The sequence below is a fragment of the Crocodylus siamensis genome, chromosome 10 (assembly GCF_052110815.1).
Source record: "Crocodylus siamensis isolate JL-2025a chromosome 10, ASM5211081v1, whole genome shotgun sequence".
NCBI classification, from domain to species: Eukaryota; Metazoa; Chordata; order Crocodylia; family Crocodylidae; genus Crocodylus; species Crocodylus siamensis.
This window is the reverse complement of record NC_143404.1, coordinates 67,505,457-67,533,051: the sequence shown is the minus strand read 5'-3', so window position 1 is coordinate 67,533,051 and position 27,595 is coordinate 67,505,457. Positions and strand designations below refer to the sequence as shown.

The window sequence follows — 27,595 nt, the reverse complement described above, 5'->3', positions numbered from 1 at the left end:
AGCACAGGCCCAACACTAAAACGAGGAGGAAATTCCTGACAAGGACTTTGCAAGAAATTGTTGACGTCGCTTCGACGACTGGCTCGGCGCCGGGGCCGAAGCACGCGGAGACATGCCCGCAGTCGGGGTACTGATTGCGTGCACTTATCTTCTTGCTTCCAAAGAACCTCTGAACTCCGGGAACTTCTGCATTTGTTACCAAATGAACCAGGGTACATGTACAGGGGAAAAAACACCAAGGGAGACCATTTAAAAGGGGGACTTTATTTATTACACCGGAACAAGGCGCCAATACGCCAGTTCAGCTTTGATACACAATAAATCAGCAAAGCTGTTACTCAGTTTTGAACCAAGATTGCGGTGGCACTAAAAACACATTGAAAACATTTACTCTCTTCCCCTTTTTTTTTCCCCTCTTTTGTTTTTGGTACAAAAATGGTACAAACAACAATACAAAATATTTGTGCTGTTGACGGTTACAAAAAAAGGGTTTTTTTGTTTTTTTCCCCCCCCGTTTTTTAACTTTAACTGACGCAGTTGGTTTTGCGTTTCAGCGTGAACACATCAGAACACCAGAAGTCTTCCTTGAAAACAACCACAGTCATGCGGGCTGCTACACAGTTTGTCCACTGTAAAAGGAAACATGCAAAATAATAATAATAATAATCATAATAATAAAACAGCGCTCCAGTTATACATATAGATGTGTGGGTGCTTTTTTCTCTCCCCACCTTACTTGATTTGTAGCGTCAAGCAATAACTACATTATGTACACATTGTGGTGAGGAATTCTAGGTGGTTTTGTGTGTACTTGAGCTAACTCTTTGTAAAACGGAGCTGACTTTGACTTTGGGAGAAAGCTACATACATTGTCTAGGCCTTAAACATTTGGCAGTGCTCCCACCCTCCTCCCACAATGTTTAAATTTGCACTGAAGCGGTTCCAGAAGACGTTACAAAGAAAGCTCCCACCGTTTCCAGGCAAGCGACCTTTGATATATTCTTGAGACCAATCCTCGTATCTTGTGTTACACAGACCCCGCATGGACCACAGCAATCCTGAACAGGTGACATTTACCCCTGGGTGAGCAGCTAGAGCAAGACCCGCAGATCACATCGTTCTTACCTAACCCTTAGGGCAAAGGACAGGTTCGGGCACAACCGAAATCCCACGTAAGGAGGATTTGAGCGGTGCGGTGGCTCTGTACTGGTCATTGGCATGAGCAGGGATTTCATTTGCAGCCCTAAAACAGATCTCCTGGGCCAAAAAAAAAAAAAAGAAAGAAAGAAAATAAACCCAGAAAAAAAAGAAACAGACCTATGAGAGGAGGGCGTAAGGACAGCGAGTTGCCCATTTACTGTTAACAGTCTTCTGCTGCAGGCTCCTCTTTGTTGTATGTTGTTTTGTTGCCTGTGTCACTTTTCCATGCTGCATAATAGATCTGTCCTGTTTCCTGATGCTACGTCCCTGGCCTGGTGGGTTCGGGCCTCGAGGCCGTCCCGACAGAGTGACCTCCGATGTGTATGAGCCCTTGCTCAGAGCCTGCCTGCAGCCTTGGTCTTTCAGAGAAGGGAGGCTACCTTCAGCTCTGCATTCAGACCTGCTCCTTACTGGTCAGAGAGCCCCCCATCTCCTGGCCCCAGGTTAAAGTGAGAGGCGCAGTAGTGTCGATTTACATAGTAATAGGTAGAGACGGGGAAATGGGAAGTATGGCACGATGGTACAGGGAAGGGTAATCCCATTCTTCCTAAAACCAGCGCACTTCCAGTCGTCTTCCCATAGGAAGTGGAAGATCTCATGCCTGGACTCCACTTCTTTTACCAGTGAGCTCATCATGTGTCTACTACTGCCAGCCGCCCCTCCCTCCAAACCCCAAATCAAACAAACAAATGACCCCCCCTCCTCCCAGTCCTTTCCTTAACTATCTTTATTGAGGGTTTGAAGCCAACACTTCTTTAGAACAGCAGTTCCCAACCTCGGGTCGTGACCCAAACGAGGGTCGCGGGGGCAATGCTGGTGGCGCCGCACACAAAAGACGAGCCGCACCGCATGCCAGGAGCTCCCCTGACCTTGCCCCGGGGCTGCCAGCGCCACCACCGCGCTCTGCTCCCAGCAGCGGGTCATGGCAAAAAAAGGTTGGGAACCACTGCTTTAGAAGGACACCACCATCTTAAAAATAAAGCAATGTCCTTCAGGTTGCAAAGCACAAGTGACATTCATAGAAGCGAACAAATCTGCAAGCAAGCTAATTTATTTTCACCAGTAACGCGGCTTGCTTACCTTCTCCTTCCTCTTGAACAGTGTGCCAAAGCCTGTCCGTGTTTCTACCCACGCGACCCAGAGACTGCATGGAGTGTGCGTGCAGGGGGTGTGGAGGGGAAAGGGGGAGCTGAATTTGATCAGAAGATAGCAGCCTAGCTGCTTTCCTTCTTGAATGCTCACGCACGCTCACAGGGCTGCGCTTTCTTGGTTGCAAATGCTGCCGCAGAACGTCTGAAAAATTTGCAGTAGAAACAGGCCGCTTTATTTTAGTTTAAATCAATGCCATGTTTTTGCCAGTCTCAGGCTTGGAAATCTAAACATTGAGACAAGCTTCACCCCGGCCGCATCTCATTCTTCATCCATGAAAAACATTTTGTTCATCTCTTCTGTACGTCCAGCCCCGGTGACATCAAATGAACTGGTACGGCATTTTTCTAGAAGAGCTTCTTGTGATCAGGGCATGGCATTTTCACCTGTCCTATTTGATTTTGGAAAACCATCGCCACAGCTAAGGGCACAGAAAGGCAATGAACACTACACTTCCTGGAGCCGATGTTTGGACAACTCTCACTGACCATCTGGGGCCAACTGGTTTGCCTAGCATGACTGAGAAGCAGAGACCCTCTGCATGGCTATTCACCTAATCCAAGTACAGCTTCCCAGGGCCTGGTTATCTGCACAGAGGCAAAGGAACGCACTAGACAGAGAGGACCAGGCACCGTTTGCATCTCGCGGTTCTCCCGTTTTGTTTCTGCCTCCTGTGACGCCGAGGAGGCTACAGTAATGGACACAAAACACTGGCATGTGCTAAGCAATGAGAAACACTACGTCCATTTTTATTATTGACTACTTTTGTTGTGAAGGGCAGTTTCCATGGAGGTGCATCACCCTGTTTATAATATATTGAAGCCTGAGGCTTTTCAGAAATGAAAGAACACAGATAAGGAACACAGGCTACACACAGACCCAACCCACCTGCACAAGGAGACTGCAATTCAAAAAAGGATCGGCTGTATGGGTGCAGTTACGGCCCCACGTACAAGAGCAGACACAGACTACGTGAAGCATCGGAGGCTGTACTAGGGTGTTGGGGTGGAGGGAGGTCTGCAGTGGAAGTGAACTAAGGTTTTCATACTGTGCAAGTGCCAACACGATGAAGGTTGAGTTCCCAACTTTGGAGTAAATATTTTTGAAAGGCATCAGATACTGTAATTTGTCATGCACTGCATTTCATCCGGGATGGAGCTTCTGCTGACAGCCAGTACCCTTTGAACAGCAGCGACGTGTTGTTGCTGCCATCACTGTTTCCTGAGGTCTTAGCCATCACTGATTCCTTTCCTCAAGGTAACTTGTATATACATTTTCATTTGTTTTGTTTTGTTTTTTCCTGAATAGCGAAAGGATCAACCAACCAAACCAACCGACCAAGGAAAAAAACCCCCCACATACTTATTAATTAAGAATATAACACATATAGACTGAGTCCCCTCAAGCAGACTTTACCACATTCCATTTCATACAAGACACATTTCAAATGCTCGTTAATTTACACAAATTGCATTTTATAGAAAATATGATACAGTGAAATATAAAATGCACTAGGAGCATTTTAAAAATCTATAGACATGGTCCTGCAGCCTCAAGTTCCCTCTTGAGCAATGGCCATTCATTGTCACACACATGCGCTCTCTCACACTCTCTCCCCTGTCCTCTCTCCCCCCCTTTTTTAACTCTTAGCATTCAACTTGAGAATCAACTGACATATCAAAAAAGCATGATTATCCCCCAGATAATCACCTTCTGATGTTGTGCACATTCTTGGATTTAAAGGAAAACATACCTAAGCACTTTTACAATTTTTTTTTTTAGCGAACCCACTGCAAAATTGTCTGCAGAATATAAAACATAGGTAATCCAAGATTTCATAGCACATGAATTAAGTGGCTCGTAATCCATTAAATGTGGTTTATATTACACATCCATGCAGTCTAAATCGTTTTACAAACATTAGACATAAACCCACTAGTCCAAATCAATAAAGGAAAAATGTAATTAAAAGAAATGCTAACAACTATTTGTTATTGGTTAAATTGACCCTACATATAAACTAGGTAGTATGCTACCATTTATAATACTGATGTTGACTTATGCCTGGATGCTGCAAAACCTCTTACTTTATTGGCGCTGTTTAAGCACATTAACCACAAAATACTTATTAGGCCCTTCTTGCTTTTCTTTTCCAAAAGATGTTTAATATAGACAGAAGTGCCTATCCATCAAATATAAAGGACACACGTCTGGTGGGTTCCATGATGCTGTTGAGCTTTGGCTACTGATGCTGCAAGGCATTAGTACTGGACTAGACTAACTTTATTCTAACGTATGGCAAAGGTACTAATAAAACTGTCCATGTTATTAATACTGCCCTAGTCTTGAAGTAAGCAGTTATGCCAGGGGCGGGCAGTTATTTTGGGCAGAAAGCTGCTTACTGAGTGAGTTTTGGTAAGCCATCGAGGGCTGCATGATAGGCAGCCAGGAGCAGATAAATATTACTTTTCTAAATTTTTTTAGGGGCCTCGCCAGCCAGATAGAATGGCCTTTGGGGCCTCATCCGGCCCCCGGGCCGCATTTTGCCCACCCCTGAGTTATGCTATGTCCTTACGTTGAGTTAAGAACAGCATTGGTCTTCATACTAACAAGCACCATTGGGGATGCATGACAGCACCATGTAACCCAGCCATTATTTACATTACTCAATAAGGTGTGGGAGCCAAAAACACGCCGAGAGCAAAAAACAAACAAATGGGCCTTTGGTCATTTCACGATTAACTGTAGGGTTTATGCAAGGTCTGTTTGAGATCTCTGTTGCAATAACCAAAGGCTTATCAATGCTATAGTTCTATGCAGCTACATCAAGTGTGACCAGGTTACAGAAGGAACCCCAGTCAATATTTTGCATCTGATAACACTGAATTATATACAACATGATGACTAATTCACCACCTGCTGAGGCTTAAAGATGGCTGTTAAGATTTTTGACTCAAAACATCTTGTTTTCCCCCTCCCTCAAAATGAGTCACCCACTTTAAAAAAAAAAAGGCAAAAAAGAAACAATCTCCACAGTTCTGTTTTGTTAACTCCTTCCCAGCTAAAACTGGCTTAGGGTCATAGAGAGTGTTGCCCAAGATGGTTGAAACATTTCTTTTTTTGTATGCTTGTTCTGATCACTCCTGAGATTGAAGGGAATCTGATACACGTACCAAAAGGCACTTTCAAATATATATATATATATTTTAAAAACAGTGCTTCTGTTCTAAGAAATTCAAGTTAAGACAGAGTGCCTTTCACTCTCTTTAGTCATAAAGCGGATAAACGAGCGATATCCCAGCTGACGTTTAAAAAAAAAAAATGCAGCAGAGACCAGTGTTCATGCCAGACAGCAAAATGTCAAAAAAACCCCAAAAAATTAAAAAAAAAAAAGAAAGAAAAAAGAAACCTCCTAAATCACCACTAAAAATAATACAGTCAGCAGGGGATATTAATTAAAAAAGCTGCCACTTCTGTACACTTCTTGCTTCTTTGTCGTCTCTATTTTTACCATCGTCATCTTTTTAAAAAATTTTTTTTCTTCTTCTTTTTTTTTTTAACAACAATATGAGGTCAGTTTAATCTTCCTCTCCTCCCCCGTACATGTCTGCCAGTTTCTTGAACCTGGGCCCCCAGTCGTTAAGGTAGTCATAATCCTGATCACCGGAACTGGAGGAGTTGAGGGAGCTGACAGAGCCCGCGGTAGAACCACTGCCCTCATAGTCAAAGACCAGTAGAGAATCGTAGGGTGGGGCAGTGGGGTCATTATCAGCTGCTCTCAGGCCCTGGTGGTTGCAAAGACAGGGCGTTAGTGCCTTGTTACACATTCACTTGCAAAAGCTGCACATCAGTGGAAGACGCTGACCTATTAATGTTCGTACGTTAGGCAGTATCATAACTGGGGCAGGGTGAGCAGGGCACCACTCAGCCTCTTGGCTTTGCGAATCTTTGCTGTCATGTATAGCCCTGTGTTGTCCTGCCCAGCTACAGGAGCCCAGCCACGAGGCTGCTGCCGCCGCCTGAGCCAACACTACTATAGCCCATGGCAGCAGCAGCAGCAGCAGCAGCAGCAGCAGCAGCCACCTTCAGTCTGTGGAGAACAGCAGCAGGTAAGATTTCACTCCTTCTCCTGCCTTTCCCCCTGCTCTCCAGTGTTTGGCATACCCTGCTTCAGGGCACTCTGCCTGGTGGGTCTGCTCCAAAGCCATGGGGTGCATCTGTATAATATTTAAACTTGTTTATTTTGGAGCGTTGCATCTGTGTTTACATGCACTAGGTTTTCAAATGAATTAAACTGGGTCCCTGGCCAGCACCGCAGGGGAGTGGGATGGTCCAGCACTGCCCATCCCCAGCCCAGGGCCCCCTCATCCACCCCGTGCCCATGCCCATGCCCTGCCACGCAGCTGTGGAAGCAGGGAGCCAGCAAACCACACAAGGAAAAAAAAAAAGCAGAAGCAATTCAAAAGTGAAAGCAATTCAAAGGGATGAACTACAAAAATGTCACTGCGCCTGTGGGGGACAAAGAGGCTCATTACACATCTCTGAGTGCCTTTGTGTTTGCACACAATGAATCCATGGACACAACACTTTAATTCCCAGTGAGCCAAACTAAATTACAGCCAAAGAGTTTTAGTTTAATTCACAAGGAAGACTGTTAAAGTGTTGGGAAATCCTGCCTGTGCAAACAAATACGCAGTTGCAGTGCATGAAGGGGCAAAAATTGTGCTGTGTACATGAGCCTGTGGATGCTGGATGCGCAGACAGGCCAACCCTGAGGATATCCACCTGTCCTGAAGCCACTGACCCTGGATGCTCAGGTGCTCCACTAGGAATCTTGCCCTAGATTTGGTGAAATTTGCTTGACCCTGACATGTTCAGAAGAACTATACAGGGCTCACATGACTCATCAAGTGGTCAACACCTGGCCATGGTGTCACCAAGCAATAATATTTAATTCCTAGAAAAGCTTCATAGCCAAAAGTTTAATGAGTAGAGAAAACTTAGCTGGGGGGAACTCCAGGTAAACAGCTGTGGGATGCTGCCCTGTAAAACCAGGGGTAAGATACGTGAACGATAACATGACTTTACATTTCCCCTTTCAAACAACCCTGAGATCTACCAGAATGCTGAGCTACTTGATGTGTGGGGATCTTTCTTCAGGGAGGTGTCCTGCACCCATGAAGTGTGCTAAACTGTTGAGAGGAACTCCTGGCAGTAGCAGCAATGAAAAGAAACCTGGGTGATTTGTTTCCATTAATTTCAGGTTATCTGCTCTGAAGCCGAGAAATCTCTTCTCCTAGTTGACTGTGTCCCATTTCATTCTACATTTGGGATTTCACCTTGTATTTCCAATACGTTCAATGTAAAAATGAAAATCTCCAGCAACATGGTTGCAACACTTACAAAGGAAGTTCAGTGTCAATGTAGAGGACTAGCATATTAACCATGTCTTACTTCACTTAGAAATAGGCACCTGCACATCTTGGAAATGGTCTGGTTTGCCTTGCCAGGCCCTATGTATGGTTGTAGGTAGGACAAGCTGGACCTGTTGTTAGGGTTACAGTGTCTTTTAGTACCAGTTCAGCATAAGGAGCAATACTGAAAACAATGTACCTGAACCAAAGAAAAAACTCTCTATTTATCATTTTGACAACCTGAAGTCAAGGTATGGGAAGTTGTAATAAGTTATACTGGCCTGAATCACAGTGGAAATGTGTGTGTGTGCAAGCAGAGGGGAGATGCTGGGGGAGGAGAAGGGGAAAAGGAATTTAAATGACTAGAATAAGAAAAAAACCCAGCAGGAAACTGAGATAATAATAGAATGAAATTGCTGCCACATTTATATTTCTGACTTATGAAATGGATCCTGCTTTGTCTTAGAGGAAATGATGCATCGATTAGCTTGCAAACACACAATTATTCATTTAAAAGATAAAATGAGATTTTTTTTTTTAAAGGATAAGTGGCTAAAAAATTAAACAAGAGCCAAGGGTGCTGTCAAGTCACAGGGATGTCACGTGGGGTGAGAAAAACGGCTCGGTGGTGAGAAGCGTCTCTGTGACACACGCTCTCTGAGCGCAGGTTGCGGGAGAGGAAGACACGGTGCAGGAAGATGTTTATGGGCTTAGAAGCCAAGAGATCCTGATTGCTTTTCTGGCCCGGCCTGCCCATCTGTAACAAACCTGCCCTCATTCCCAGCTTCACTGAAAGCAACTGCAAAACTCCTATAGGCTGAAATGGAGCTGGGTCAGGGCCACAGGTTTTGAAGACAAAAGGCTCTAATGTATTGTGGCTGGACTGAGAAAACATGTGCTCTATTACAGGGGTGTACCTGGTAGCCGTGTTGGTTTGAGACAAAGAGACATACAAGCTTTGATCCCGAAAGCTTGCAGAAAGGGACAATTTTCTTGTCATTTTCCAGCTGGTCTAATAAAAGGTATCATTTTGGAACCATGAGTTCTAGTTTTTTGTATGTCTTCTTGTGCTCTATTACTGCACTTGGCTCATTTGGGTTTCAATCACCTTACAGGGCCAAACACTCCTTTCATTACCCACGTGTGCAGTTCCATTGACTTCCATCGGACTTCTGGCCTGAGCAACAGGAGCAACGTTTTGGCTCTTAGTAAGGTCTAGAAAATGTTTAGGTAAATTTTAGTCCAACTACTTTGCAAACGTATCGAACCAATGACTGCAGGAGCCTTGAGAAGTGACAATGAAAGCAGACAAGAGCATACCTCGTTAATAAAGTCACCAATATCCCCAGGATGGGGGATTACTGGTCTTATAGGATACTGGGGTTCAGCACCGATGGGTCTCTCATCTACCCGTCTGACTCCAGCTGCCTTGTTCAAGACGTGATCCATGGTCTCTGGCTGCTGAAGTTGGCTTAAATCATAATCCTGTAAAAAATGGAAAGGCACAGGGTGAGACCTAGAGCTTTTCAATGAGATCTTTAACAGGCTCTACCCTTCACTTCCATATAAATAAGTTGATGGGTCTGCTCCTTTTTCCCTGGAAAGCAAAAGAAAAATGTCACTACTGTATATGGGGCATCTCAGACTATCAACACTATAAACGATTCATGACATTGATCCCAAATAAATGCCAGGAAATCGATCCTGGCTAAAACAAATTCAAAACCCAAGTTAAACAAATACTTCTCATGCACTGTGCATATGTAACTTCACACCCTATAGCTTTGTGATAACAAATGGGATATGCTGGGCATGCATGTGCAATAACTTGGTTCACTATATAATTTACTGCAAGGAAAACAGGGGCGGTAGCTGTTGTATTACAATAACATTACGGTAAGTAGAAATACAATACAAAATTTGAATTGCATTTATAGATATTGATCTTCTGCAGTAATACCTTCTTTTGCTACAGATCTATGACTGTAGAAACCAGAGAAGGATGTTCCTGTGGAACAAGTATTAGGTAAGATTTTGATAAAAATGTATTTATGTAGGTAACGGTGTTTTGCTGCACTTCCTCTGCTGCTATTTTTTTAAAGAATCCTTCCCAAAATATTTAAGCTAATATTTTTTGCAGTTGCTTGAAACCCAATTTTTCAGCTTGTTTTAATGTTTACTGTTTTATTCCACTGGAAAACCTATCCTGACTAGACAGAATGCGCATGGGTTCAGGATGCTTAAATCTCCAGGAACAAAACTGAAACATTTATAAATAAATTCTCAGTAATAAAGAGAAAGCCAGGAGAGGGGAGGGTTGCAGAGAGCGAAAGAAGCCAATTCTGAAGAAATCTGTGTGGGAAAAGTGCTTCAAAAGCACCGGGCAAATTCTTATCTCAAATCCTCAAGGTGGTGGGGATGTTGGCTAAAATAAGTTTCTCTCCTGGCGACATTAATGAGATTCCCAATGGGTCCATACAGGTAGAAAGACCAAAATGTTTGAGGTGCTATGTTAGGTGGATATCACTGCAAGGCCCTGAATTCAATATTTTGGCAACTGGACCGATGGCTATGTGGCAAAACCTCACCCCTCCTACAACTGAGACTAGAGTAACGGCGTGCTTATGGGGACATGAGTTCCTGACACAGTCCTGTCTGCTGTTGTGCTAGAGTCCCAGACCAAATTCACCGCTCGTTCCATTGCCTGCCTCAGACCTGAACCCCTTCAACCCAACTGTGGACTTGACGGCATGCAGGAAGGCTCCAGTGAGTGTTGAAGCCGAAGAAGTGCTAATAAAACCTGTATGCCACCTCGCACCTTCGCATATTCACCTTCACAATCTGTTTCTGAAATGCTAAAGAGAGCCCATAATGGGATAGTCTCTGTATTCCTCCACTTTAAAATTAGGTACCTAACTTGCAAGTCCAACTGTTCAGGGCTCAGATAAAGGAAAATTTAAACAAATATTTTTTTACCGCCTTGAAAATAAACGGAGGTAGGTAGGAGGAAGTGCATATACAGTTCATTGCTTTCCATTACCCCTGTATGCTACAAAACCCACTACGTACTCACAGAGGGGAAAATTCCACACGTAGTGGGCATGTCTACGCATGCATTTACGCTGGCTTAAATTTACTGCGCAGTAAGTGGGAATAGGTTGGCGTCTACACATGCAGACAGTAAAGCACATTAATGCTGTGTGTGGGCTGACTTGGGGCTAAAGTAAGGCCCAAGTCAGTCCACACACACAGTGTTACTGTGCAGTAACTTATCGGCATAAATTTGATACCTGGATGATGGAGGTATCAAATTTATGCTCACGTTGGCCTAAGTCACCATATTTACTGCGCAGTACAGGCATGCGCATGTAGATGCACGCCCGTACTGTGCCGTAATTTCAGTTACTGTGCAGCAAATGCACATGTGTAGACATACCCAGTACGTATCAGTATTTTCTCCCCATCTTCAGGTCTTGCTACACACACACACACAAATCTGGGCAAGAGTTGACCACATTCTTCTAAAGGGTGTCATGGGACCTTTGCTGGTGGTTGGCAGTAAGAAGAAAGTGTACCCTAAATAAGACAACCCAAGCTTATCTTTTTTTGCCTGGGAAGCCCCCTGTCAGCGGAGGAGTAGCCCCTGCTTTGGAAGTTTCCTAGAACCTCCAATCCTTGCCGGTGATAAGAAGCCACCATAGAAAAGCTAAGAGATTCAAGCAGACTTTGGCTCAGGGCTCAATTATGAAGCAAAGCTTTGCCATGATAAGCTTCAGAGCGGAAAAGAAAATCCCCAAACATATCTAGACATTTCTCACAAATTAAGGCCAGAAATTAAGAGAAATGAAAGGCACATTAGGGACTATTAAGTAAATACAAGGAAAGCCAATAAAAGCTCTAGCCTCAAGCAAACCAAGGCAAGTGCCTGGAGCAACAGGAACTGGGGAAGGGTTGTAGCTGTGATTTGATTTTATGCAGGCATCTGGAGGGAAAATACACACTGTTAATTATTGAACTGACAGAAATATTGTTTAAACGTGAGTGTCAATAGAGCGATTTATCATCTCACCCAGCAGCCAGGCTTACCCGAATGGAACAGCACACGCTACACCTGTCTCATGGCACTGGCCAAAATGAATGGAAATGTCCCATCCATGTTCCCCAGCTAGATACAGGGCACTGGAGTGACTGGACCCAAGCTGGTTCTCATTTATGCCTGTGCAATATTGCTGAAGCAATGCCAGTGACAATCACAACTGAAGCCGTGATCTCTGTCTTCAGGCAGTATAAATGTTATGGCTACTGCCTGGCCAGTGGCTATTCCCCAGCCTGGAAAAGCATGGTGGCCACTGCACAAATATTATATTATATTATATTATATTATATTATATTATATTATATTATATTATATTGCTCAGGTGCAGAATGAGGATCACGGGGCTTGCAAGGTGCTGAGAAATGAAGGTGACCCTTGCAGCAGGGCCAGATTCTACCACCTGTTGGGTGCCAAAATGGACTTGAGTCCCCAAACCTGATTCGTTCCATCCTCTTTAAACCTTACAGTCCAATAATGCATCTGCTTGTGTTACACCCCTTCAGCTGACCTTTAAGACCGAGTCAAAAAAGCAGTGAGGAAGAGGAGGATTCCCCCATCTTTTTTTATTTACAGCTTTTCAGGGACTCAGGCATGGTGGACACCTAAGTTTCAACAGAACCTGGCTCCGGGGGACCAAAGTCTCGGTGACGAGCTCTCCTCACCTGGTCTTCCTCTCCGCCTCCTTCCTCGTCGTATTTCAGAATGTTGTCCCTGACGTCGTCCTCGGGGTCGATCAGCAGCTGCTTCGTATGCCGTTCCTTTTCCCTGCGCTTCATCCACACCACAAACAGCAAAACCATGGCTGCAACAACGAACACCATGAGCCGGCGTAGCGAGGTTTAACCAGGCTGCCTCTGCCAAAGGCATCCCACCACTCCCACTTCTATAACATGGAATTTGGTTGCTAGCTAAGAGCTACATCCTGAATTACCAACCCCAAACAGCAGAAGTACATATCACCTCTGTGATAATAGTCCTGCTTGATTAAAACAACATGTATACGAAGTTAGATGCTGCTGCTGCTGCTGTAAATATGCCCCAGTGCTAGAAACCTCAGCATGTTTCAGTGCAGATATCTCAATTAAACTTGTGTGGAATATATTGCATACACTCTCACTTTTAGCACGGACTTCAGAACATGCCGTGATTGGGGACGAGGACCCACGTACCGTTAGTGGTTGCATATTGTCCTGAACTGTTAAGTACAAAAAATAAGAAAAGGGATACTTCGGCGAGCATCAATAATCCAAACGGGTCCTCCTGTTTACACAGATTGCTTTATGATTGACCAAGCATGTTAATTGGACCTACCGCTGTCAGGGCAAAACACCCAATCTCAAGGGAAATACAGAGAAAGTGTGAGAAACAGCAGCTATCTGAAGGTGTTTATGCCCCAACCCGCTGCGTCTCCAACCTGCAACTCTTGTAGGCACTTGGGTTTGAGATCAAAGACGATAAGGAGAAATAAGACAGTCAAAGGCAAAGAACAAAGACACGAGCTGATGTTTTCCACTGGTGATACAAAAACGCCATCTGAGTTCGTAGGCTATCACCATTGTAATCATTTTTTAATGATTTGCAGCTTGCTCAGAGACATGGAAAGAGATTGGATAACATTAGTTCACATAATCCAATTTAGGCTCATTCATGATCTTTAGGGGGCTTGCTTTATTTCTGAAATCATATTAAGTCAAGCATTAGGATATGCTTTCTGCCACTCACATGGAGAGAGCAGGGCTATGAATCTTTGAAATCCTTTCAGAGAAGGATGCGGGCCTTTGCGGAGCAAGGGTAGCTCAATGTGGCAACACAAAACTAACTTCTTGGGGCATCCGAATGTATGTGCTAGGGCCTGGTGAATCTCTCCTGTTCATACACTGTAGTTAGGTACAGCGCACCACCAGCTTTCACCACTTAAACAGATTACACAGTTTTCTTCCCTGGTTCATCAACATGCCAGCTCCCAAAGGCAGCACATTTCAAATCAGCGAGACAAGGGAGACGTGTTAGCAGCTATGGGAACACCAGTGGGTCTCCAGTAGCACTAGACATTGCAACCTCTCTGCTTCCTTTAAGAAACCCATCGATGGTCTTGTTTTCCTGCCAATACTCAACACTGCTGCAAAGTAAGGGTTTCCCTTCAGGCCTTTATATTCACTAGGAAAAAAGTACGTTCTTAACCCACACTTGCAAACATATGGAAATGAATGCAAGGTAAAATCCAAGCGAAGGCAAAGCAGTCCGGGCTTTTATTGTCAGCAGATTACGCTAAATCTTCATCTCCCCAATGGTCTTTGCCTCAACCTGCCAGCTCACGTTAAAACTGCAAACTACCTTGTCTTCCTTAGGAGCGCGCCTTGTGTAAGCGCTGTAGCGTTTGCCAACCCACATTAACACCGCGACTTTTCTCTAAGGGAAGACACCTCCTCCGGGACAAGGCAAGAGTCCAAGCTCTGTCCCAGAGACTCAGCTGAGCCCTGGGAACAAGCCCTTGATATTTTGGATCATTGTGTGTTTTCCGGGATTTTTTCCCCTCTTTGCCTGAGCCTCAGCGTAGCTTCGTTGAGTGCAAGAAAGAAAAGGAGAGCAACTCTGGAAATGTGGACTCCAAGGGACTTGCAATCAAGGCAAAGCCAGGCAACATCTTCCTGTCTGAGGCAGGTAGGAGGACCTGAGTTTGTCCTCATTCTTTTCTTCCGAGCACTACGGCATTTATACCCAGCAAGAATTCACTGACGTGCATAGAAGAGGACCGGACAGCTAATTACTGCCATTGTATGCCAATTGGCTGCTGTCCCTGCCTGCTAGCTAACAAAATTGTTTTCAGATAGTTCAGCATTTCTTTAATGGGTATCCCAGATCTATTCTAGAGTAAAATAAAAAAAAAAAAAATGCCACTCTTATCTCTGATATAAAACCTCAGCTATTTAGCAGTCTATTGAAGTCCTTTTCTTGTCTGTCTTTCTTGTCTCTCTCACAACAAGCTATCTGCCTGGCACACAAAGACAATATTATAATGGTTACCAGGGTGGGTTTTTTATGCTACTTTTTCATCACACTTGTGGAAAAACTGTGCCATTAACGCCTTTACAGCTACCTTGAAAAAAAAGACCTTCAAAGTGTCAATAGCAGATGTAGTGCACTCTCTCTCATTCCTTTTAGTCACTCGGCAGAATAGGAAGCTGTATTACTGCTGTTATACCCATTTTCACTCTGCATGTAGTTTTTCTTGAAATCTATTGTCTTCACCCTTCACAATTTTTTATTGCATTTCTCTTCCCTCAAGTGTTATCCTTGCAGCTAGTACATCAGGTATGAAGGGAAAAAACCAACAACCCACTGAGCCAAGGCAACAAGAAAGAAACTTTCTAGCCCTGACAACTATGGCTGGTGTGTCCCATTGCTTGGCCTGACTTTAAAACCATAAAGTTTGACTTTCCTGACTCCAGCAAAGAGCTGCAGAATAAAAAGTCACATTGTGCCCTTTTCCAGGCTATTGTTCAGAGGTCATAGCTATCTATCTATCTATCTATCTATCTACCTCTCTCTCTCTCTCTCTATATATATATATAAGAGAAAATGGTAGGAGAATAACAGAAAATCTCTGCTCATCACAAATTACATTTTTCATCACTGATACAGCCCTTTGCAGCTCCTGAAGGGAAGTGAGTCAATTAGAATTACAATGAATGTAAAAATAAGCTTTTGTAATAAAAACCATAATTTAAAATGGGATAATGCATCTGAAAATGAAAAAGGAATCTCTTAAATCAAACGTCCTTCAGCAGAAGTTAATTTCAGTCAATAGAATTTTCAAGCATTTAAATCACACTTTAGAGCTGGATTTATATGGGAAGCAGCAAAAAGAAGTCTAGTGTTTTACTGCCTTTGGTGCTTCCGGTGTGGGGTTTTATTACAGCCTTATTCTCTTTTATGAAACCAACATTGGGAACCAACAGTTCATATGCCAGAGCTTAAGTCAAATCACACAACAGACGTGTGCACGCAGAACGCGCTTGCAAATTTCATGCCTGCATACCGCGTGGTTTATGTGCCTGCATATTACTTGCTGCGCAAGATGGTACCGGGTTTGCAATTGTAAGCATCGTTTCTGCATGTGCATATTGTAATGCTATCACCTGCGCTCACAATGCATCTTTGGGCTAGAAATCTTAAAGATTTGGAAGTAGGGATCAGATAATCTTCTAATGGGGAACAGACTTTCAGAGCTGGATGCAAAGAAATATGCACTGAATTTCACTCGGCGACCATAATACCATGCTTTCTTGGAAGTTATTTTTCTATAGGCCTATTGCATTTAGGTGTGCATTTGAGCGCACATAGTACAAATATCCTGTCTTCAGGCTGCATCTCAGCACTTGCATATACACATTTTGTATGCAACTCTATGCTGCCCTTATTCGTCCTAGACTGCACGACTAGTGATGGCCCATGGTCCAGAAGTATAGTAGCATCATGGGAACTACGACCGACCAAGCCACAGCTACATGGGCCACGGTGCATACAGAATTGCCTGAAACAGGTGCAGAACACCACCCCTCAAACTACAGGGGGATGGGAGCCAGGCATGGCTGGAGCTCCCAGGCTAGTGGGGGACAACAGGGAGCTGGGCAGGAAGCAGGTGCATGAAGGGCAGGACCTGCCCCAACGCTGTCCCCAGCTGACCTGGGGTCAAGGAGGAGCCCCAGAGCTGCTCCTGCCCCACGGTGCAGGGAGCAGCTCTGCGGGAGCCAGGCTCTGTTGGGAACAGGGGTGGTAGCAGAGTGCAGGTTCCTCCTTCCAGCCTCTGCTCCCAGCCAGCATGGGGACAGCTGCAAGGAACGGGGCAGCGGGGAGAAGATGCAAGGAGGAATCTGTGTGCCACCGCTGCTGTACCCTGCCGAGCCCAGTACTCTACACAGCCACAGCCTGCAGCTGGAGCAGGGAAGGAGTGCCTCTAGGGCTCCCGCTGTGCCTGGGTCAGCTGGGGACAGAAGCAGCAATGGCAGAAGGGGATGCATCCAACCCGCTGGGTCTGTTACTGAGCTGTTATTAGACTCAGAGAAAAACAGAGTTGGAAGGGACCTCCCAAGGTTGCCTAGTCCAACCCCCTGTCTGAAGCATCCCAGACAAATGCTGGTCCAACTTGTAATGATGGAGATTCCCCAGCCTCTCCAGGTAATTTATTCCAGTGCTTAACCACCTTCATCATTAGAAAATTATTCTAATATCTAATCTAGCGCCCCCTTGTTGCAATTTAAACCGATTATTTCTTGTCCTATGCCACGTGGACACAGAGAACAATAGATCACCATCTTTATAACACTGCTTTTTGTATTTGCAGATTCTGATCAAATTCTGCCTCAGGCCTCTCTTCTCCAGACTACATAATACCAACCCTTTCGAACTTTTCTTGACTATCACGTTTCCTAGACTTCTACTAATTTTAGTTGCTGTCCTCTGGACTCCTTCCAATTTTTCCACAGCTTTTTCTTGAAATATTGTGCCCAAAATTGGACACCAGATTGTAAGCGAGGCCTCATCAGTGCCGCACAGAGTGGAGGAGTCACTTCCCACGGCCCGTTTATAAAAATCTGACTTTCACCAGATTTATTTCAGGCCATCTTCCCAATTTATCAAGATCATTTAAAAGCCTAATCCTATGATCCAAAAGTGTCTGCTACCCCACCTAGCTTGGTGTCCCCTGCAAACTTGCTGAATACACATTCAATTCCAGCCTCCAAGTCCTCAATGAAGATGTTCAACAACAGTACCCCACTCGATGCTTCCTCCCAGTCAGACTTTGAGCGGCTGATTGACTACTCTTTGAGCCTAATTATGCAACCAGTTACGTACCCACTTTACAGAAGTTTCATCTAGATAGTATTTCTGTTGCTTATTTATTAGGTGGCATTAATAGCATAAATTGCTCCACCCGCTCTCCATTCAAACACATTGGGGGTAAATATTAAATGCGATTTAGCACCATAACTCCTATTAACTTTAATGGGAACCCCACGGTTTCATCCTGCATTTCCTGATGAATATTTACCTCACTGTGCATTTCAGTGCTTCTTTTGTATCTGTCCCTACTGTGCCAACTCCTGCTTGAAGTTATAATGATATCTTTTTTATTTTAAAATGTGTATAAATTTACTTAGTGTTTGTGCTCATGAAAGCACAGGAGTGATGGCAGAGCCAGAAGGAAGGCAGCTTCCCCACACAGAACCATGTCAGTCCATCTCGGGGCTATTCTGCAAGGGCTCCTCTTTCACCGACCGAGAGACTTCCCAGGCTGCAGTCGTGATGGGGGTGGGCAGGGACAGTTCTTCTGTAGGTGCAGGGAAGGGATGGGAAGGCATCTGTATGCAAACGTGAGCTCCTCTTGTTTTAAAATATGTAAAGCATATTTAAACCGTCTTCCCCAGGTTTCCTCTAGCTTGAATTTTTAGAAGCAGCCTATTATTCTTTCATACTAGTATCCAACACCCAAAACAGGCACTGCTTGTACAAATGGGACCAGCCAACAGGAGCTCTTATAACCAGCATCTTCTACATACTATTGATAGATCCGTGATCTGGGATCTATCATGTATTCTACCACCGACTTAACGTGTGTCCTTGGATGACACATTAATCCCCGGTGCCTTCCTTTCCCCATCTATAAAATGAGTAGAATTATATTTCTCACCCAATTTAGCCAAGGCACTGTGAGGCTTAATTAATGTTCGCAAAGTGATTGGAGGCCCTGAAATAAAAAGGTCTTCTAGAAATACAAAATGTTTTGGCTCAGTGGTTTACACTGTGTTTGCACTGTAGTGATGGGGTTTGAATACAGGGTGTATTCAATAGTATCTTGAATCTGTGGGTGAATCATCACCAGCTCTCTGGACTCCACAGTCCATCCGGTTGTTCTCTGAAACGTGGATGGATTGTGAAGGTTTCAGGGATTTTACAGGAGGCAGGAGAGCAAGCGTGTTACGCTGGAAGTGCCTCTTTTGCAAACAATATTTCCAGGAACAACACATGTTGGACAAAGGCAACTTGGATGGACTTGGAGAAGTTTTGAACAGGACTGCCTGGCTTTATACATTTTCCGTTTTGCTCCAATTTGGTACCAGCTCGCTCTAACAACAACAACCATGATAAAAATACTAAAGGGTGTCTTCAGCGCACCGCCTCTTGGGCTGTGATTCCAACCTGCTACTTCTCCCTGTGCTTGCTGATACAGCTGGCTCATTTTAAAGAAGATGGTGCCAACGCAAACTGCAGTGCCTGTTCTGTGGCCCACTTTCTTGCCCTCTGCTGATTGACTGTGCTGCCATTACTTAAATGCTCTGGAGGGAGAATTTGGTAGATCAGAGCACAAAGCTTCCACCTAAAATGCTTCTGGGCTGCTGTGATGTTCCTACCCAGGTGCTCAAGGCTGCAACACTTACTCAGCAAAATAATGATGCATATCAAGATGGCAATGATGGCACCTGTGCCCAGGCCAGCTGCCGCAACGGCCCCGATGGTTGTGCAGTCTCCATTCTCATCACAGGGACATACTTTCACTTTAATGATAGACGTCTTGTACAAGGGAGGGTTCCCTGAATCCGTCACGGTGATTGGGACGTCGTACACGCCGGCCTCCAGGTACATTATTCGCAAACTGAGCTGGGCATAGTCACCTGGAGGGACAGAGACAGACAGGTGACTGTGGCTCTGCGCGAGGTGCTACAGGTAACGGCAGTACAACAGGATGCCAAAGGACCACCCTCCAAGCGAGCGCATGTGGCTGCACGCTGTCCCTGCAGTGCAGCTTCTTTCCTTTTCCAAGTTCTGCCAAGAGTTCTTGCTCCTTTTTGATCAAGAAATCTCTTGCTATGTGTCACAGCTTGAGAAAAGACCTTTCTATGCTCCCTTACATGTTAACAGAGTATTTTATAATGCAATCTCTGGCTGTGGACAGACCTAACTTTGAACTGCTGCAGAAGGCAAAGGGGGGTTGCAGCTTGGGTGCACTGTCGCTGTGCTCTGCATGCTCCTGGAGCATCTGAGTGAAAATCGCTATAAACATAACCCTGAACGACGCAGGTGTGATGTTTGTGACAGTTTTGCTGTGCTCCTGTTGCTACTGGAGCATGAAGCAGTACCGGGAACGTTGTACATAGCCGTTCTCATAACCGCTCACGGGTCGGTTCCAGCTGTTCGGTGTGTGGATTAGCCCAGGGAATCACATGTAGGAGACTGGCAACACGACAATTTACCGTACCCCAAATTGGTGTCAGCAGACCTTCAAATGTCTCCCCTTCCACTCTGCTAAATGCTCGGTCCATACCGACTATGCTTGGTGACTGCATCGTGTTGTGGATACTGGCTTTCAAAAGCATGCTGGCTCGCAGCCAGCACTAACCGCATTTAACGCCTTTTGCAAATCAGCGGCCAGTTGCTCGCACATAAAATTTGATGGAGAGGAAATGCTAAGGCATAGAGTTGAAACAGGCCAGCGAATCACTGGTAGGCTGTCACTGTCCCTCCCCAGCTCTGGGCTAGACCCACACCACTCTGCTCCCACAGCAATCCTTGCGGACAGACCTAAGCCGACGTATTCAACCGTTCCATTTTTTTTTTTGTGTGCCTTTCCTTCCTATTGTGAGAGCTGCTGGACTGGCAGTTTAGGAGACTGAATCACTCTTTTCATCCCCACAATAGCTGCCGAGCTGTTATATCATGCTGCCCCTGGCAAAGCGATTCAGACTTGACCTCAAGGAATCAGCTTTTAAGGAGAGACAGTAGTTCAGTTTCTAAGACACTTTCTTTCCTTTGCTTTTATGCTGAAACTACCAATAAGGGGTCCAATTAGGGCCAATCATGGTTGCACGCCACCAGCTAACAATCCTTCACGTACTGGTAATCGTCACACTTACCTGGCCCTCCTGGTTCCATGGTAAATTAAAAGGCTGCCTTTATGCAATTATGGCCAGATAAATGAACATTGATCCTGATTGTGGTTCATGACAATTACACTGGAACATAAGGAAGACTGATAATAGCATTTTCCCCCTTGGCTATTATGGATGATTTATCCTCCGTTCACTCCTGATAACTGTTCATAATTATGAACTGCGTTAAAAAAAAGCCAAGTGCCAAAGCTCTCAGAGTTTGGCGGCACGTCTGATACAAATCACTCCTGATTAACTATCTCTTGCCTGCAATGCTGGCCATAGGGTGTTTAAAAAAAAAAATTAGTTAAGAAAGTGGGAAAGTTGGGAAGTTTGAATCTGCGCGTGGCTCTCGTTAGCAAACCCCACCCCGAACAGCCGTAGGATCACCTCCCCATTTACCATTTAGCCGGGTGATGGTCCAGTTCTTCCTCACTGCAGATGGCACGCTTGGCAGCTCGAAGACGAAGGGCCCCACGTTTGGATCGATGTCAGCATCTGCGGCTGTTATGTTGATGACATTCAGGTTGGGCTTTTCACAGATCTGCGCCTCCTTTGGCAGCAGCTCCGGGACGTTATCATTGATGTCAATTAGGTAGATCTGCAGTGTGCCAGTGCCGCTCGCCGGGGGGATACCTGAATGGGAGAGGCAGGTTCAGAGGAGGAGAAATGAATACAACGCACGGAGCGGCATGCGCTATAACCCAACGCTCTCGGCCTGCCCCTGAAGCTCCTCTGAGCCGTCCAGCCCAGAAACGGTGCCATGGCCCGGGTCCTGGGAATGCAGAACTAGACCTCCTGGGCCACGCTGCGTTCATGTCTCAGTCCATGCCGGGGAGATGCCATCCCCACCCTTTTTTTTTGCCACTGAAAATCACTGGTTTTTGGGGGCCACTTAACACGTCATCAGCAAAAAACGGAGGTGACATCCCACCCCGACAGCAGTGAACCTCCTCCTGCTGCCATCGCCATAGCTAAGTACCAGCCCATTATGATTCTGCCTGACCCTGGAGTACTTTTCTTTTGCAAAAGCTGGTTGATGAAGCATTAGTTTGGCAAATTATACCCAGATCTCATTTTATTCAAAGCCTGAAATGATAAGGTGGAGGTGCTGGGTCACTAGTTCCAAGATCTGCTCATTTCTATTTGGGAAGGAGCGGGGCAGAGAGAGTTGGGTGGACTTGCCACAACCACAATGTAAATCTGCAGGCACATGGTTCAGCTGCCCAGGTGCTGGGAACTCAGAACCACAAAGGAAAGGAAGAAAGGAAGAAAAAAGACAGACAGTCAGTCAGACGGGGCAGGATGTGGTCCGTGTCCACTTGTCTGTCCAAGCCCCAGATGAGAAGACTCTGCTCTGCTCTCTCAGGCACAAAGCCTAGTACTCGAGTTCAACAGACAGCAATTGCAAGGCCCACTGTTCAAGCCCTGCTGTGCCAGCCAAGGCAGTGGCTATCACATAAACCTGCTGTGATTCTCCGTGGATCATGCAAGCTGTAGACAATGCCAGGAAAATGTACTATCCCCTCTTCTCAAGTCTAACTGCTGTTCCAGTAACAGAGAGGCTGCTGCTATTCCTGATGCAGAGATCTCCCCCTTCCACTCAAGCGAGCAGTCCCACTGACCTTCCCTGGACCATCTGCCTGGGCAAGGATCAATCGCTAACACTCCTTCGGAGCAGGCCGTGTCATTCAAACAAAAATGCACCGCACCAAAAAAAAAGCCGCATTAAAATTTTTGGGCGGTCTACATGAACTCCCGTGCTGTCTGCTCACAGCCTTAGTTTCCAATTTATTCCTTTAGCTAAAAAGCAGTCACTGCCCTGTGCAGTCCTCCATTGAGTCCACTTTCTTCTGCTTTCCTAGGCCTGCAGGCTTCAGTAGTGTCTCCTCTACAAAGAAAAACCGGTAGCTTGCTTTTAAATGGTCCAGCATTTCTCTTCCTTCCTCCCCCATTGCAGGCAATTTTGTGCCGGGCCTCCGCGCTGCCTATTCCCCCCAACCGCTTTGCCTGAGCTCTTATTTTCAATTCGTGGTTCTCTCCTCCTAGTGCTGGGTATAAAAAACAGCCTCGCCACTGTTTCAATCATTGATTCCTTCTGCCTGTTTGTGGTTTCTCTCTTCTGATCCTTGTTTGTTTTTGATGTCGAAGGGGTCTCAAAGTCCCCGAAGGAGCCCTGAAAATCCCTCTTCCATGATGCCTACATTAATTCTCCCAGCCTCCCATTTCAGACACCATGCTTACACTTCCCGAGCACCGGGGAGGTCTCCCCATAGAACAATGTCTTTAATCAGACATGGATTTAGCTGCAGAGACGCACAAAGCCCATGGGGCTACCAGGGCTGCACATGACAACACACTTGTTCTCAGTATCTTCTAAGGGAAAGCGTAGGTGATTTTCCTGTTTACATGTTGCCCACAATAGCTCGAGGACTGAATGCAGACTCCAAGGAGGCTTTTGCACCTTCAGGGGCCTGTTTTTAAAGGGCCTCTCAACTCAGCGAGTGACACCACGGGGCAGCAATACCGCTGTGACTGAAATCGCCCGGACTTGCACATGTAAAACAGAGCCTGGCAACTGCAAGCACAAATTAGCATGTGTGCATGCAGCAAGTGAGTGCCTCTGAGCCCTGTTTCTCATTCAGCTCATTGCTGGTATCCCCCGACGGGCATTCAGAAGCAACCTCATGAGATATTCAAGCAGGAAAAATAAATGATTAAAACCAACACGCAGCAGAAGCTGCTCATAGGTACGAGACTGTTCTGGCTCTTTTCAGCAAATCTACAGGCAGGGCCCAGAAGCTGGTGTCCAGCGAGGATCCTAGGATTGCATCCTCTGCTGACTCCCACGGAGAATCTCAGGCTTCGCTCGTGCCGCGAAGCGTTGCTGGTGTAACCGCGTGAGACGAGAGTGGGAAAAGACTGCACACCCTTTAGCTGATGTCGCTCTTCTAGCAAAGCCCCATCTGGATGCAGCTAGGATGACAGAAGGGGGCTTCTGGCACTCAGGGAGGCAGCTTAGGCAAACCGGCAGAAATCCACTTTTTGCAGCAATATGCTGCACCGTCACTAAGGGGCTCCACTGCCATAGCTTTGCCAGCAAAGCTATGGGGCAGCAGCCCCGTCATGAAGACCAAACCTTAATTAGGGTTACAGTAAAGACAATCAGGTATGAAAAACAAACCAAACAGTTGGGGGGGCAGATCTACAATTGCCCCCAGCCTCTTCCTACTTCACGGGGAGTCACCTTCAATGCAACTGCACGGAGGCTTCCTGAAGCCACACAAAAACATTATGCTACCCCATGATCATTCAGTTGTAACTATGGAGGGATCTCCTAAAACACCCTGAGATTTGCTGCCTTCCTCCATTCAGGAGGGTTTTAAGTCTCAAGAAAACTTCTGGGAGGCCCTGTTCCCCTGATCCGGCAAATGTCAGCGGAAACAAATGAAGGAGATCCACAGCATATCGGAGCAGGAAGCCATCCCAGGGTATCAGTAGATCTAAAAGACGGAGCCCAAAAAATGTGCGTAGGAGCACAGGAAAGAGCTGCAATAAAATTATTAATATTAATGATTTCTCTTTTAAACGAAGCTGTACTTTTGCCTTGTATGAAAGGTCTCCTTATTGTAGTTTAGGGAGTGAGCATTTCCAAAGAGCATTCATTGGAATAGCTTCTTAATCATGCATAGAAACTATCAAAAAGAATTTAAGGAAACACGATGTTGTTTCTTCCTTCAGAAAAGTACAAAACCCGGCTTTGATAAGAATGTGATGACACAGCACATGGCACTCGGGGAGGAACGTGAAAGGAGTCTATTAACCTAGATAAAACTTTCGCCATTACCCTAAGCACTCTAGACAGAATTTTAAATAAGGCGTTGTTTTATGTGCATTTTAATGGCTGCAATATAAGAGTGATAGATTAATTTTTCAAAATAAAGGAATTCATCCAGGTTTCAGCTCTCAGAACTGCTGAACGACAGCTCTGGAGAAGATGCTGCATGGGCAGGATTTCCTCGTTGGTATTGCAGAAGGAAAATGAGTTATCCTGAAATCAAGTTCCAGCGCAGAGCTGGGTGGTGGGGCCGCTGCCGGGGGAGCGCCGCAAAATCCTGCTCTCTCCGGTAGGGCCCAGACTCATGATGCGTTAAGACAGGAGAGACTTGCGCTGATTTTGTAAATCCCTGTAACTTATAGTGGGATCCTGATGGGAGAGCCAAGCACCTGCCCTGTGTTACGACATCATGTAAGCATGCCATGTGTTCAAACCCTTAGAAAGGAAGATGGTCTTGTGGTTAAGGCTCTGGTTCAGTTTCCTCTGCCGCACCCTTTCTGCGTGCCCTTGGGCAAGTCATTTAATTTCCGTGCGGCTGGGCTACCCTTTGCAGAGTGACAACTCTTCCCTTTCCCATTCCCTTTAGATCTGCTGCATAGGCTCTTGCAGCATGACTGCACAGGATTTGGTACCGCGTGGCCCTGGTCTTAGCTAGGTTGTGACACCAACTCTCAACCTTTTTTGTACCAGGACCTGACTGTAAACATCAATGGCCAGTCACGACCCACTTTCCCCCTGCCCCCAGCCCTCCAGTGTGTTGGGCAGGGGCTGGGTGTGTGGGGCATGGGGGGCCTGAAGCAGCCCCAAGCAGGCTGGAGCTCTGCCAGCTTGCAAGGGAAGACCCACGGTTTCCCACATTTTTCTCCATTAAAAGAGCATCTATTTTTAAGTGTGTTGATCCACTTTTAAAGTTTGTTCGTGACTTTTTCATATATTCTTGCGGCCCACTGCTCCAATACACGTGGTAGACAATAGCCGCTATTTTAGTCTCAGTCTTTTGTAGTCGCTCAGTGCTCCCTACTTGCCTACTTACTGCACAGGGAGACCTGCATGACTCCACGCCCTGTGGCCTGCACCCACCCTGGGACCACATTGACCTCCACTGCACTTAGGACTCTGCACCTTCTGGAGGGCAGCAGGATTTGTCCTTTAATACTCTAACAGCATCATGGCTCTTCGGGCAGGTCAGCCTGCTTCCCTTGCTACATCCCAAGCGGTAAAAAAGGTGCTATCGGGAGGAAAGCTTGGGAATTGATGCATAGGCGAGTTTTGACCACGCAGCATAAACACTTATGGCACAGCTTGAAGGATGCCAAAAGGCTTGGCCAAACTATGCTGACAAAGAGACAGGCATCCCGGAAGCAGCAAAGAACTTACGGCATATGGACAATCCCATTCACTTACTCAATGGTAGAAAGCCAAGTGTGTGCTTAAGTACTTTGCCAAAATAAGGCCAAGCACTGTACATCAGCTTCAGCCTTTGCAGTAGATGGGGGGGGGGAACTGCTCCTCCCCACTGCCTTTCATTGGAGAGGGGCACATTACAAACACACGCGAGTGGAGAGATGGATCAGATCAGACGACACAGAAAAACAGGCAGACAGACATGTCCTATGAACGTTACAGCTTCTCTAGACGAAGACAGATCTGTTTCTTTTCTAATCCCCTCCCTCTGTCCCTTCCAATTGCTTCTGACTCCCTGCTGGAGTGTTTCCTGCCCGCTCGGCACCGTAGGCTTTCGACAGTAACCACGATCGGTGTGTCTGGCAGCACATGGAGCTCACAGCCCCTCGCCGTTTCCTGCGATTCAGAACTTCCCAAATCGATTTCCCATTTGCCCTCGCTCTCCCTTAACAGCGCTCTGAATACTGCGCGCATCTAATGTACTCCAGCAATTCCCTGTCCCACTTTCACATTTTTGACCGTAAAACCTGGGGAAAAGATAACTTATACTGACAACTCTGTCAGGGCATCATTCCTGTTAATGCATCACATTAGAGTCTTATTGAAGCATGAACAACGTGAAGCTTGGGCCCACCGTTGTCAGCCGCCAAGAATGTGGCCTCGTAGACATTATTCTTAATGTAGGCTGACTCTCGATCAAGGACAGCAGCAGTAGTGATCTGACCGTTTGTGGCATTAATGTTCAGCCAGTTTGCAGGATCTGACAGCTTCGAGTATCTACAGAGAAAGGAAATAAATACATGGCAGTCTTTTCAGTGACATGTCCTTAATATGGCTTGAAATAAGGTTTTTTTAGACTCCTGACCCCTGTTTCAAAGGACCTCCGGATAACGGGTTTTGTTGACAAACAAAACACTAATTGACTGCCTCGCTTTCTGACCTCTACAATTATTCAATTTTTTTCCCATTTTCTTCCATTTAAGGTTTTGCTTTCTGCTAAGTGCCACTTAATGTGCCCATGTCCTGCTGTTGCCAAAGAGCACGTTTCTCCAGCCGTCTGCTAGCGTGGGGAAGAGGGGCCTGGGATGACCACTGCACTCACATGTTGCTTCCTCAATGGACGGGCTTGAAGGAGAGGTTAGTTCCCCCCAGGCGCTCTGCCTCTCCTAAAGCATCACCCGCTTCCCAGCACTGGCCCCTGGCTTTTCAGGATGCTCACCTCCTGGGCTGCCATTCTCCACTCACTCCCCTCCACGCACACGTGGCCTTCCTCCTCGCTGTACACGCTACAGGGTGAGCGTCATACAGGAAGGAGCACATCTGGTCGCCACCCCCAGATCGGTGTGGATCTGCCCAACTCATCTGTTTGACCGCAGAACTACATTTTCAGTAGCCAGTTCCTCGGTGGGTTTCTATGGGAACTCGCGTCTGCACTAGCCAATTGGCCCGGACCCGGGGAGCGCGAGCGTGTGTATGTGTGTGTGTACAGAGATCTTGGCACGGAAGAGTGGCTGGACAGCGTGCTCGTACAGCCTGAGCAGTGGCAGCTGTGGGCTGGCTCTGGGGA

General features: G+C 45.9%; 1 protein-coding gene across 2 annotated transcripts in view; it reads right to left on the bottom strand.

Moving 5' to 3' along the window:
* Nucleotides 1-261: 261 nt before the first annotated feature.
* CDH4 (cadherin 4) overlaps nucleotides 262-27,595 on the bottom strand; it is a 617,364-nt gene continuing 590,030 nt past the window's right edge. For both annotated transcript variants that reach the window (XM_090064612.1, XM_090064613.1), the window contains exons 11-16: nucleotides 26,663-26,805; nucleotides 21,189-21,422; nucleotides 19,299-19,532; nucleotides 12,522-12,661; nucleotides 9,084-9,248; nucleotides 262-6,134 (exon numbers count right to left, since the gene is read on the bottom strand). In XM_090064612.1, the coding sequence (XP_089920738.1) occupies nucleotides 5,928-6,134; nucleotides 9,084-9,248; nucleotides 12,522-12,661; nucleotides 19,299-19,532; nucleotides 21,189-21,422; nucleotides 26,663-26,805 (1,123 nt within the window). In that variant the 3' untranslated portion in view covers nucleotides 262-5,927. The remainder of the gene's footprint in view (nucleotides 6,135-9,083; nucleotides 9,249-12,521; nucleotides 12,662-19,298; nucleotides 19,533-21,188; nucleotides 21,423-26,662; nucleotides 26,806-27,595) is intronic.